The 12,900-nt window shown below is 38.5% G+C and overlaps 1 protein-coding gene across 6 annotated transcripts in view; it reads left to right on the top strand.

Moving 5' to 3' along the window:
- Positions 1-12,900, top strand: part of ESR1 (estrogen receptor 1) — a 209,006-nt gene that overhangs the window by 99,465 nt on the left and 96,641 nt on the right. For all 6 annotated transcript variants that reach the window (XM_068938694.1, XM_068938693.1, XM_009668702.2 and 3 more), the window contains one exon: positions 8,500-8,690. In XM_068938694.1, the coding sequence (XP_068794795.1) occupies positions 8,500-8,690 (191 nt within the window). The remainder of the gene's footprint in view (positions 1-8,499; positions 8,691-12,900) is intronic.

The following is a 12,900-nucleotide window of genomic DNA, read 5'->3' as shown; positions in this document are numbered from 1 at the left end:
GATTAAAAAACCCCCACCCTTTACAATACTTTAATTCTGTTTGGACTGACTTGAAACATCTTAGTTTTTCTCATTGACAGTTTCTAGCATTTATAATGAGCTGCTTATTGCAGAACTTCAGAAATTTTAAATTCAGCCTTGATAAAAATTCATATAATTTGGTTTCCAGAAGGTTATTATGGAAAATATAATCCTTCTGTTATGGTTAATGAATTATATGTAGTCAACAAACGATAATCCTAGGGTCCCTAAGTCCTCCTTTAGTTGCAAATCTCAGCACGTGCTTGAGAAACTGATGGGGTGGGTCAAAGAAGAGTAGGATTATATATTAGGATTAACTAAGTAACAATGGCAGACTGGGATACAAGGGTACAGAGAGTGGTGGAGAGAGGGACTTTCCAGCCCAGGATACTGGGAAAATAAGTGAAGTGAAGCAGAGTGAAGTGAAAATAAGTGAAGGGGGAACGAGAGGCTTGGATGTGGGGAGCCATTGAATAGGAAGAGTAGCCAGAGAGAGTCAATCCAGGTCAGGCACTGGTGGAGAGAAATTTGTCCTTTCTGGACAAGGAGGCTGAGGCTGCACCAGAAGCCGAAAGACTGAGGTAAGTGTAGGGATGGTCAAGGGATAAAATGTCTATTGTTCTAAATGTCCTCTTTAAAAGATGAGAAACTACACCCAGAAGAAACATTATGTTTGCAAACCAAATATTTTTGGTAGATCAAAATTAAGGTGACCTGTGCAAATGTTCCCTTTGTGCCTCCTCGCTACGATGCAGTTATTATAATAATAATAATTATAGTTATGAGAGAAGCATAAGTGAAATGTCTCAGTGTGTGAGATGGATCAACTCGGGAATGAATCACGCTCACGTAGTGAAATAGGACACTGTTTGTAAATTCTGTACTCATTTGCTGCAAAGACTGGTAACAAAGAAAGGAATGAGGTAAGAGATTTCCAGAAGTGTAGTGTGAAGGAAGCTGATTGCTGGCCTGAAGAACTAAATTCTCTGTCTAACATTTGCCACAAATGCCTTTGTGAAGCTGGGAAGTCTTGTCTTTTATTGTAATTTCCTTTGTGCCGAATGGATGTCCTACGGTTTGATTTATGGAAGTGTTGAGCGTTTATGCTTGCAACTGCAGTCAAGGGAAGTAGCACTCTGCACATGCAAGATGGTATGTAGTGGTGAGAAAAATCAGGCTGTACATAACTCAGTATATACTTTTGACCTTAATCTCTCCCAACTTTATTTTTCATCCTTTCAACTCACAAGGGTAGTGGAAAAATGCATTCATTGACATTCCTCAACCACTCAAATGCTATAGTGCCATGGAAATACTGGGAGGAAATTTATTCTGATGTTATAGCTGAATTCAGATTGTGTGTTGATAGTAAGGCATGGGAGAAAACCAGAAACAGAGTAACGGCTCATTGAATAAATTCCCTTACCTTATGTGCACTGAATGAGCTCTTGCCCTGTGAAAAGTAGTATCTTATAATTAGAGATAGTGTGCACGTGCACAGGAGGGATAAATGAAGGTTTCAGTTGCATTTGCAGGTGCAGTTCAGCCATGTGCTATATTTAAAATCTTAATCTTATTGTAATGTATATTTATATGAAGCGTGTGTGTGGATGTCTCTGTATTCACCTTGTGTACAGCAAGAAATTATTAGCCTTCTGTGCCTAAGACAAAAATGAAATTACCAGTGCTCCAGAACTCTTTGAGTTCTGGGCTACTCCATGAGGTACAGCTACAATACCATTCTTTATTTAAGAAAATGACTCCGTAAGTGAGTTTACATTTCTATTCCAACAGTATAGAGAAACAGCTAGCTAGCACGAAAAACACCTAAACACAAAAACAGAACCAATTTTTCAATATTTAGGAGATTAAGACCCATTTTTAGCTTGTATTAGACTTGCTAACAATTTTTAGTAGCAGTTTAAATTTCAGGCCTGTTGAACAGATTGAGGGCCTTTTCCTTTTAAAAACCCTCCCACCGCTCCCCCCAAAAAAAGCTTCTACATTTTTCAGAAAAATTGAACAAACTTCTGTATTGTGAAGAGGATCAACTGCAAAATGATTTAGGTTACATTTAAAAAAAAATGGAAAACTAATAGCTGGAATGAAATTATGGGAGAAGGAAAGGTTGAAACCATCCAAATGTGGACATTTAGCAGATGAATTGGGAGCCTGGGTGCCCTTTCTCTCTAGTTAGTGGAACCTCCAGTAAATGTTTCTGGAAAGTCCATGGACTACGTAGTGAATGAGTATACACACACATCTCTAGAATTTAATCCAGTCTGCGAATATTTGTGCTACACCTGAGAAAAACTTAAAATTTATCAAAATGCAGTTTTAAGAGACTGAAAGGATACACAGATTTAGACTGAATTTAGCAAATGGCTCTAGATACAGGTAGAGTGCCTTTTTTCAGACATGTTTAATTTTGGCATGTCTAAATACAGTATTTCAATCACTCATTTTAAAATTAACCTGAATTAAGAATGAAGGAAGGTGATTAAACTAATGTCAAGGGAAATGTTTGATTTCATGCTGAACAAGAAGGTTTGATAACTTAACAAGATATATTTTTGCTTTCATGTTGACAAAGGCTGTCCTCAGCGCTCCTGCTTCTTGGTCAATATGGAATTATTTTTCCTGAGTTTTTACTTTGGCTACCAAATCAATTCCATTCTATTCTGTTCTAATGAGAACATTCCTGTGTCTTCTGGCTGGGAAATTCATTTTCCAGTAGCTTGTGAAATATTGTAAATGTTCAAAATATTTGAATATCGAGCTTTCTGTGTAACTTTGCTTCTTGGTCTTTTTATCTTGATTTTTCTCCTCTTAATTGCCTTTCATTCTTTTTGTTTATTGAACTGGCCCCTATTTTCAATCGATTTTCTTGCCATCTTTTTTCTTTGTCTCCTTTCACCTATAACTTCTGTTATTTTTGAAATAGGTCTTCAAATTATTTTTGAAGTAGGTCTTTGAATTGCATCTCATTCCTTTATGTCAATTATGAATTCACCATATCCATTCAGTGTGCTGAGTTGGGCACTGCTGCTCAGGCACTCCCTTTTAGGTGTCCCTATACTCACCCTGGAGGAGGAGAAGAGAGAATCCAAATCCCTAAAAAGAGGCAATCCCCTGAAATGAATGAGGTTAGACAATCAGAGGAGAGTTTCTCCAACATGAAGGTTTCCTCCCTGAGTGTTGCCATAGGTGGCAAGGAAACTGCTGTGCAGATCTTCTCTAGTGGCCCTTGTGGTTGCACCATGTATTTCCTGGGGTGGAAAGAGCTGAAAAGGCCGAGGGAGCTGGGAAAAGCTGGAAAAGGGAAGGGCAGGGGCCAGCCATGCCACTTATGTATGGATCTGGACTGCAGGCAGCTCCTTCTCGTCCCAAAGCTTATTTTCACCTAAGAGTCTATGTTCATCCCATACAGAATTTGCTGTCCAGGTAGGAGCTACATGAGGGTCTTTCCCAGCAGCCGGCATAAATAAGGCCCCCCTGTCTTGGGGAGGAAGAAAGCTTAGCTGTGTGAGTGAAACGTGTTTGGAGCCACTGACCATAGATGGCTCTCACTTGGTCCCAGGGAAGAGCCCGAGCCAACCTGATGCACCTGAGCGCCTTGGCTTTGCCTAGCCAAGGAGCGCTGTCAGCTCTTGGGCCTGTTCTAGCACCCACCCTGGCTGCTGCAGCAGAGCTAACATTGCTGCTGGCCCCGTGTGGAGGAGGGGATGGAGCTGGTGATGCCCCCAGGTCCCTTCTAGCTTAACATATTCCATGATTCTATCAGTTTGAGATATAACACCATATAACACTTTCTCTCTCCTTCCTTGAGTTATATGGAGTGTAATTGCAACCCTGGACATCTTGGAATACCTCTTTTAAGCCAACGTTTTCATTTGGGTAACTTGCAATTTTTTTTTGATTCATTAGAGCTACTTTCTGAAAGTACAGTTTTGAGGTGCTTAATTTACTTCACAATTTTCTAGTCTTTGTATACCCAATCATTCCTATTGCAGTACTTCTCTGTGAGATGTCTTTTAAATATTCTCAAGCATTTAATTCTGTCCAAATAATTTGTCCTAAGTATTTTGCAGCAGATGGAAATTCGCATTCTAACAGCAAGTTAATAATTTCATATTCAATAGTAGAATGGTGTTATAGTAAGCCCAATGTTTAGAAAGTAGACAGGACTTCGGTTGCATTTGAAGTGAATATTGGTTTTGAGGCTTTTTACTCTGAGAACTTCAATCTGTTTTTGTAAAGGTTTAGCAGCTGCAGATTTAAGTTGTTTGTATGAATGTAAATTCAGAAAACTAGACTTTCTCAAGGTGTGTCCTTCGCCTGTTTAAACAACTATTCTTACTTTAATGACCTTAATCTCACCTACCTATGAAATCTCTTTATTTCAGATAAAGCTGGGGTTGTGAATAAGTTGGTGCATACCTCACTCTTGCATGGATTGTATACTCTAGGATCGTCGAAATTCATCCTGTCTGCCAGTCAAAATATTAAGATGTAAAAATGTGAATTTACATTACAAAACTCTAATTTTCTCATGTATACATTCCTTTTACTTTATAGTCAACATGGGGTTAATGATCTCTCTAGCTGATTTAGAGCTGCTGGCAGTTAGTGAGCGTTTAAAGCAGAGGTGTGTTATTTGCTGCCAAAACTGAGTGAACGTATATATAGGATGTAGGTGGAAAACATAAATGTGAGTGTAGAAGACAGTTTCTCCTGCACTGTAGGTTCCAAAACACTTTCCATTTTAAATGTCTGCTGTATTATTACATTTAGAAAAGAGCGGTAAATCATGTTCTCTCTGTGGTTTTTTTACTTTCTAATCTAGTCTGTTTTGCTAGGAGCTTTGGAGGGAGGGGGTTATCTGGGGCTTTCTTTCTTTTCAATTTTTTGTTTCTGTTTGGTAATCATAGTTGTCACGGGCTTTTGGTTTCTTCTTGTTATTGTTTGCATAGATTACAAAGGAAATTGTTGAAAAGGTTAGGCCATTGCATGTTGGGTAGGATGGTCTTGCCAAAGTTATTAAAGTTGGGTTAAGTTATTGCAATATGTTCTTCAGCACGCTAACCCTTGAAACCTAACTGAAAACTGGAGGGAGGGCAGACTGTTGTTTTTTGTCAATGCACAGCATCAGTGGTCTGTGATGTGCACTGTGATGTGCTGATTTCTGGATGAAATTTGAGATGGTACTTTGATTTAGCGAGCTCTGTGTTACTGGATCCTCTTTTCCCAAAAGTTTGCCTCTTCACCTCCTCGAATAAGTACTACGATTGCAATAATCCAAAGTTTCCTTGGTATAAATGGAAAGGGGTGGCAGGATGTTATTTCTTGGGGGGGCTGGGGCTGGGGCGTTCTGATTTGCTTCCCCTTGTGGTTCCCTGGAGCCAGAATGTGATGATTCTGCAAGGCCGATTTTCAAAACTTTGCCTCAAAGTTGTGCTGGAGAGGCACTGGTTTTTGGGGAGGAAAGCCAGCAAGGCCATCTTTGGGTTCATTTTGTTTTGTGAAGGTCTGCATTAGAGATCTGTTGTGGTCTTTCAGTGTAACAAGCGTGTGACTGAGCGTGCGTAAGCAGAAAGGCAGTGGTGGTCGGAGTAAAACAAGACATGCAGGGGCATTACGGGCAGGTGGGAGCAGTGGCATTGCTCCCTTGCCCCTCCTTGATCCCGTGCCCCACTGAGCCTATGTGCGCTTACTTGCCGCAAGCTGTCTGTAGCCTTCCTCTGAGAAGGTGGCCCTGCTTCCGTAAGCAGGATGGACAGAGTCTGTGGGGTAGGCTCCCCTCAAGCGCCGCGACAAACCATGTCTCTGTCCTTACTGCATCTTCCTCGGTAGTCTTTATACATCTTTCTTCTCTTTGGCGGGTACATTTTTTCAGGGGATTTCTTACCTGTTCTAAATAGAAAAAGCTATTTAGAACTATTTTTCAGTCTCTTTTTCATTTTTCTTAAATGCAATTTTAATAAAAATGACTTGGTGAATGTAGTCCTGATCCGAATGAAAATCAGTATTTTGAAAAGCTGGAAATTTAAATTACGTGATGTGAGTGGTGACTGATATTCTTTGGTAGATACTCTTTGGTATTTTGTCATTCTGTTTGGTTCTACATTATTACTTGAGAAGTTTTCTTTTGTATCCAGCCAGGATTGCTTTGTTAAGTGGGAAGTGTTATAAATGTACTAAACGTCCACAGAAATATCCAGTTACTTTGGAACTCGACATTTTCTTCATTTTGCCCTGTTTTTTTTTAATAGATTGTTCTTTAAAAGATATTTTAAAAGTCAGACTCTATAAAATTGTACTTTATTTTCATTTCTTCTTGATATGAAAACAATTGTGGGACTTGTGTCTTCTGTAACATGCATATTTGTAGCAGCTTTGAAAAACATGATTCAAATTATGGATAGCTATCCTGTAGTCACGTATAGCTAATCTACAGAATAATATGTTGCTGTTAAAAGTATACTGACAGTTCTTTACTTGCTTGCATTTTTTTTTAAATTTAAATGTTTGAAATGTTCTTGCATTTATATACACACCTAAACTTATCATTATTATTTTTTAAAGCACATCTTGGTTAATTTAAAGTTGACCAGGATGGGAGGATGGATTGGGTGTTCTAACCGCAGGTGAGGGGGAACGGGGTGGAGGAGATGAGAAACAACAGCTTTAATCAGTGCTCAGCAGAAAAAAATGAAGTCAGTTAAACGAGGCACTGAGATAAAATACATTCAAAGGAAGATTCAAGACATGGAGAAGAACAACAAAACTGTCTAGGTCTGGCAGGTTGGTAAAAGTAGTTACATGCAACTATGCATGTGTTAAATACATAATAATTTGTATATTAATGATACTGTTTTCATCTTTTTACATATTAATATCTAAAATATGCAAGGATTTTTTTTTCTGCCTAGGTTGTTAAGTTGTCAGAATTCTGATCTCCCCCAGTTTTCTGATTTCATCAAGAAAACAGAGTTTTGCCATGTCAGGACCTCACCATTTGCAGTTCCTTCTATCTTATACAAGTGTCAAGGAAACAAAAAATGTTAAAATAAGTGCTCAAAATGAATTGGTACATAAGGCTTAATACGAAACTTAGGTTTTAAAAAAAGCAACTTTCTCAAATCATGCCAGTAACAGTCTCTGCTAGCTAACGTGTTTCTTTGTTTCTGTCATGACTGATACACATCCAAAGCTGTTAAATGAAAATATGTCATGTTTTGGGGAAGAAAGCGTGTAAAAAGTGTCCCCAGGGGGTGACTGGCAGGATGTGGGAGAGCTTCCAGGTAGCTTTGGCTGATAGGAACATTTTGGGAGTTGAGATGGACTGCAGCAGGAGATGTCAGGGAATTTTGGCTAGGTGAAAGAGAGCAGTTGAGCGTACGAGTCATCAGAAAACTGTTGGGGAGTACCGGCTTAGAGCAGGAAGGTGCTCTTGGTGCCAGACGCCTCAGCTCATCCAAACACACAAAGTTTTACTGCACTGAAGGAGCGAATACGGCAAAATTAGGTATGTAAGGAGGAATCTGAAAGGGAAAGCCTCCAGTTTCCCAGGCTTAAAAACAGAATAAGTTTGTTTGAGAGAAGGATGGGGCTCTGAGCAGATAAGTGCCACCTGTTCACTAATCAGCAATTAAAGCATGCATAGTAAGTAGGTAATTAATATATACAGTAGGCTTCTTCATGTCACACCCAGTTGTATTTGTCCTTCAGGCACTTTGCAGTGCAGACTCTCTGTAATGGAAAGCAAGAGATGGAAAGGAGATTGCTGCTGTTCCTCTTGGTGATTGCACATCCTCTCATCTTTTTGAATCCTATTTACCAAACCTGCAGTAACTACCCATAATAACCTCTTACCAGAGGTAAACTCATTACCATTTCCACTATAGATTTGTTCAGTTTTCATTCAGCTGTGTATTGCACATGAGGACCTGCAAATTAATAAACCAAAAACTCTTCAGCATCAATTTTTAGTATGTTCTGATTTTTCTTATTGTGGAAAAAACACTTTTACAGTTTTTATGTAAGTGGTCTTATAATTAGAATAGGGATTAATTCTATGTAATAGGGTATCCCTGACAATTTTAGGAAACTTTGTGTACATAGTTGTGCAATAACACTTGGAAATAGGCTGAGAAATAATTTAGATGGCTTGCAATCTAAATGCAAACATTAAGTGTTTTTTGCCTCAGATTTTCACACTACCTACTGATGTTGCTGTAGCCTTTGGATAGGAGATTTTTGCCCTGATAACATCAACTTACAGGAGGATTTTTTCCTCACAAATTATCTTATTTGTTCTACACCTTTTCAATTAGAAGAGGGCAGAGGGTGATAAAAGACAGCTTTTGCTGTAACTTTGTTTCTTCAAAACTAGACTGCCCTTCTTTCTTACAGTCTTCAGCAGAGGATGAGACTTAACACCTCTGAGAGTTTTGTGTTTGTTTCTGTTCTTAACAGGCCAAGCTCTGATAACAGACGCCACAGCATCCGGGAGAGGATGTCCAGCACCAACGAGAAAGGGAGCCTGTCCATGGAGTCCACCAAGGAGACGCGGTACTGTGCTGTGTGCAACGACTATGCCTCAGGCTACCACTATGGGGTCTGGTCCTGTGAGGGCTGCAAAGCCTTCTTCAAAAGGAGTATTCAAGGTAATAAGTTCAAGTGAATCGCTTCATCTCTTTGCTCCAGAGGAAACTGTGAAGCTCCTTGAGATAACAGACTGAGGCCAGGAGAATGAAATTTACTGGACATTCATTAGCAGCTGCTGTGCTTTCCAATGTATTTTTAGCACTGCATTTGATGAATGCTGTTGGCAGGTATAGAGTATGTTGTTGTTTAGTCCCAGATAACTGTTGAGGGGGAAAAAAAGCCTTTATACATTCTGTTTGGCTTCGGTATGTCTGATCATGGAGGTAGTGAGGAATCGAATTTAAAAATCCATATTGGATCAAGTTGACATCTCTTTCAAGATATGCGTATCGCCTTTCTGTGAACAAGTTCTTATTCAAAACATCTTTTTCTTCAGAATTGTCTGTCAGATGAAGATTAATCCATGATGGATGGTTTCTTAATCTATATTCAGTGCTCCATGAGCACTTTCCATCCAGAGCCCAACTACTTGGAAATGTTAGCTGTCTTTTGATAGCTAATGTGGAAAAGGAAGGTTTTATTTATGAAATAGTATGTGTATTTGCCAGAAAAGTAGAACTCTGAACTGTATACAGAATGGTACAGTTCACGGTCATATCATGGCTAAAAGCGTACTGTGCAAGAAGTCCAGTGGAGTAGAGCGTTGTGTCTTAACAGGAGCAGTGTTAACTACTGTCACTAGGGTGATTCTTGACTAAGGTTTCTGTCACTCTGGAGAATGGCTACTTTGGTGTTTTGTTCAACATCTCCTAAACAGAGTAAGATGAAATTATGATTCTACTGAAAATCTTATTAGTGTCTTTCTTACACTGGAGTAGGAAATGAAACAGATTTCTCCCTTTCCAAATAGAAAACTCGCAAAGCGCTACGCTTTACTTAGATCTCTATAGCTTCTTTCATCTCTGGGTGATATACAAGTACAAAATTCCTGTTGCTCTTTTTTTAAGGTAAGCGTAGTGAGAAACAGTTTTTACCTCATATCACGAGGTGTGATTATTGCCTGTTTTGTCGCATGAGTACCACTGAGGGGAGTTAAATAAGACTTCCAGCATTCAGCTCAAGAATTTTTCCAGGCTTTAAATAAAAAAGTGAAAGATTGGCTCCAGGGGAGACATTGATGAAATGAGTTGAATGTCAGTGATTAGTTAGTAGTTACTTGTATTTCTGCTTTTCCAGATTCATCTTAAATGATTTTAAGAATAAGACAGTGGTTACAGCCAGCAGTCGATAATAAATAAGGCTGGAGGAAGAAAGGGTGAAATGCTTTTCTGTTATTAACATCAGAATGATTTATTTAAACTTGTGAGGTAGGGAGAACAGCTCTCACTGAGCCTTTTTTTTTTTTTTTGAGTCCTCTAACTGCATCTTAATTATTCTTAGAATTCTAGAATTTTGAAATTCTGTCCTTGTGCTCAAACTGAACTAAGTCCTCTTACCCAGAACGCTTTTTTAAGAGGTATGCCTTGTTTCACTACTTCTTTTTATCACTTAGAACAATAGCCTGTTGACGGAATCAAATTGTTCTCTCTGTTCCTGGCGTTACTGGCTTTTGGACAACCCAGCAGCAAAGTGAAAATTGAAATACCCTTAAGCAAAAGTAGAGAGCTAGCTGTCCAGTGATTGTATAGCACAGATCTTCAGCTTTTGGCCATTAAAGAAAAAGAAATGAGTCTGACTGTTTTGTTTAGTTCCACTGCTCCGTATCAAGCCTTGGATAATTCTGCCCTCGTCTCTATCTGAATAATTATTATGGTTCTCAGCAATGGATCTGTCATCTACTTGTTCTACAGTTCTTGCTAATTAGTAAAATTTAGTTCTTGCTACGTTTACATACCCAATATATTTTTTTAAATGGGCGAGCTTTAAAAATGAAAAGCACAGTGTTCCTTAAAATGCTTTACTTAATATTTACTTAATATTTAATTTAGCTCATATTTGCTGTAGTTTAAGCCCATTGGTTCTAGCCCTGTTCTTGTGGGCATGAAGAAGGCTTATTGAAACAACCTTTTACATAGTTGAAGACTGTTATCATATCTTTCCTCAGTCTTCTCTTCTTTAGACTAAACAAACCCGCTTCTTTCAGTAGAGCATGTTTTGTAGACTTCTGATCCTACTTGTTGAACGCCTCTGTGCTTTCTCCAGTAGATCCACGTCTTTGGTGGATAACAGCTATCATAAGAAATGACTGCTGTTAATATTAAGAAAATAATTCAAGAATATGAATATTTATGAGAATTGTAATTTTGAGTTGATCGCAGCTGGTATGAAAAGCCCTGTAAAGGAATTCTAAAGTCATAGGTGCCCAGTCTTGATGAGCTAAGGGATTTCTTTGAATTTCCTGCTGGAATTGAAAGAGATGTCTACCTTGGCAGTTGTGTGTTCTCCTTGAACACATGCCCAATTTACTGAAATGATGGTAGTTTTTTGATTGAGCATACATGAGAAAATACACCATTTGTCTTGTAGATGATAGTGATATAAAAGAGTTTGTGATTAATACTATCCATTTCTAGGTGCTCTAGGTGTGTGAGTGTGTGCAGAAGAATGTGTGGACAAGTAAATATTATTATATAGGGAATATATATATGATATGCATTCCTAAAATATGGATAAAATTCCCTGGGAATCATATGATTCAACTTTATTGAAGTAAAGCAGGACATGCTTGTATTGTAATACAGAACTCTTTTAGGCAATGAAGCAGTGATTTTTATTGCTCCTGCTTATAATGTAAGACTCTTCGTATGCAAGAGAACCACGCTACATCTGTGCTTTTCTATGTGATATTTCCCAGTATATGCAGAGATGAGTGGTCTGTTTTATACTTCTCATCAGAGATTTCATAGCAGAATTGCTATGCAGTCCCATGCTATTAACATACTTCAGTTAAATCATTCTATGTAGTTCTTAATAGAACCATAGGTAAAAGTGAATACAGATATGAACAATAAACAGGACTTATAGTGTAATCTGTTGTCCTCGCTGTGTAATCTGTTCTTCTAGTGATAGCCTTTGTTTACTTATTTGCATAAGTACCTCCTTAAATTTTGTGAAAGCTCACATCCGCATTGGACCTTACCAGAAATGAATAGCTTTAATTTTCTCCAGAGGGGATGGAATGGTTCTGGAGATATTTGTGAATTTCAGATTCTAAACTCTTTCTTTGCTGTCAAATAGTAAAAGCTAAAAAGGCAGACTGAATTAGTGACTGTCTCTCAACTACATACAACTACTGAATTTTGTTTAAACAGCAGATGATTGGTGAAAATCTCAAATGCCTCCCAAACTTGCAGATGTCAATCCCTTCTGCTAGCTTATATCCCAATAGTGATTTTAGTGACTTTGTTTTGAGAAAACACTGTGCAGACTGATATTAATGTATAATGTTTCACAAGAGAGGAAAATCATACGACACAAAGAACACCGTGTTGCTTGGTGATAGAAGGCTGCTATATTCCTCACCCAGCCTATGTATCTTTCAGGAATGTACTTGGTCAACTGACTTGAATCCAGAGGCATAACAAGCAGTCACATCACAGCACACTGTACTTCTCTATTAAAATATTTATGGATTTTAAGACTAAGAGGGGCCATTAGATCACTAAGTCTGGCCTCCTTTTAGTATAAACTTAATATGTTATCCATGTACAGAGCCCAGTAACTCAATGGAGGTAAATCTCTTGGGAGACACTAGCCTTGATTAGTGGGCTCAAGAGTGTGCTTCCAATGATTGCTTGTTCTAGTGATTTGTTCTCCCATCTGCTAAAAAAAATAATCTTTCTAGCTTGAATTACTTTGGCTTTCACATCACTCCATGAACCCCTCTTAGTATCTAGTGTTGGTCTGCTGTGGGAACTTCTTAGATGTTACAATCAAATCATGTTGATATCTTAAGTAAACTAAAAAGCTTGAGTCTCCCAGTCTGTATCTTCCTGTCTTCTGAGTCACTTCCTTTATCTTTATACCTTTTCTGAACCCCCCACCCCTAATAACCTCTTTAAAATTTGGATAACAGAATTGCATGAAGCATTTCAACATCAGCCTCACAAATGCCATTTACAAATTAAAAATCATCTTTGACTCACACATTCTTTTCCCCTCCTTCTAATTCTTCTGTCCTTTGGATAGCCCCAAAAGGCATGGGACAGGAAGGAATTGCTTTTACCATCTTTAACTAGTGCCCAACAAATGGGTATGTGTGTGGGGCTG

This window comes from Struthio camelus, chromosome 3 (genome assembly GCF_040807025.1).
Source record: "Struthio camelus isolate bStrCam1 chromosome 3, bStrCam1.hap1, whole genome shotgun sequence".
Classification (NCBI taxonomy): domain Eukaryota; kingdom Metazoa; phylum Chordata; class Aves; order Struthioniformes; family Struthionidae; genus Struthio; species Struthio camelus.
Note: the sequence above shows the minus strand (reverse complement) of the source record. Positions and strands in the feature narration are given on the sequence as shown.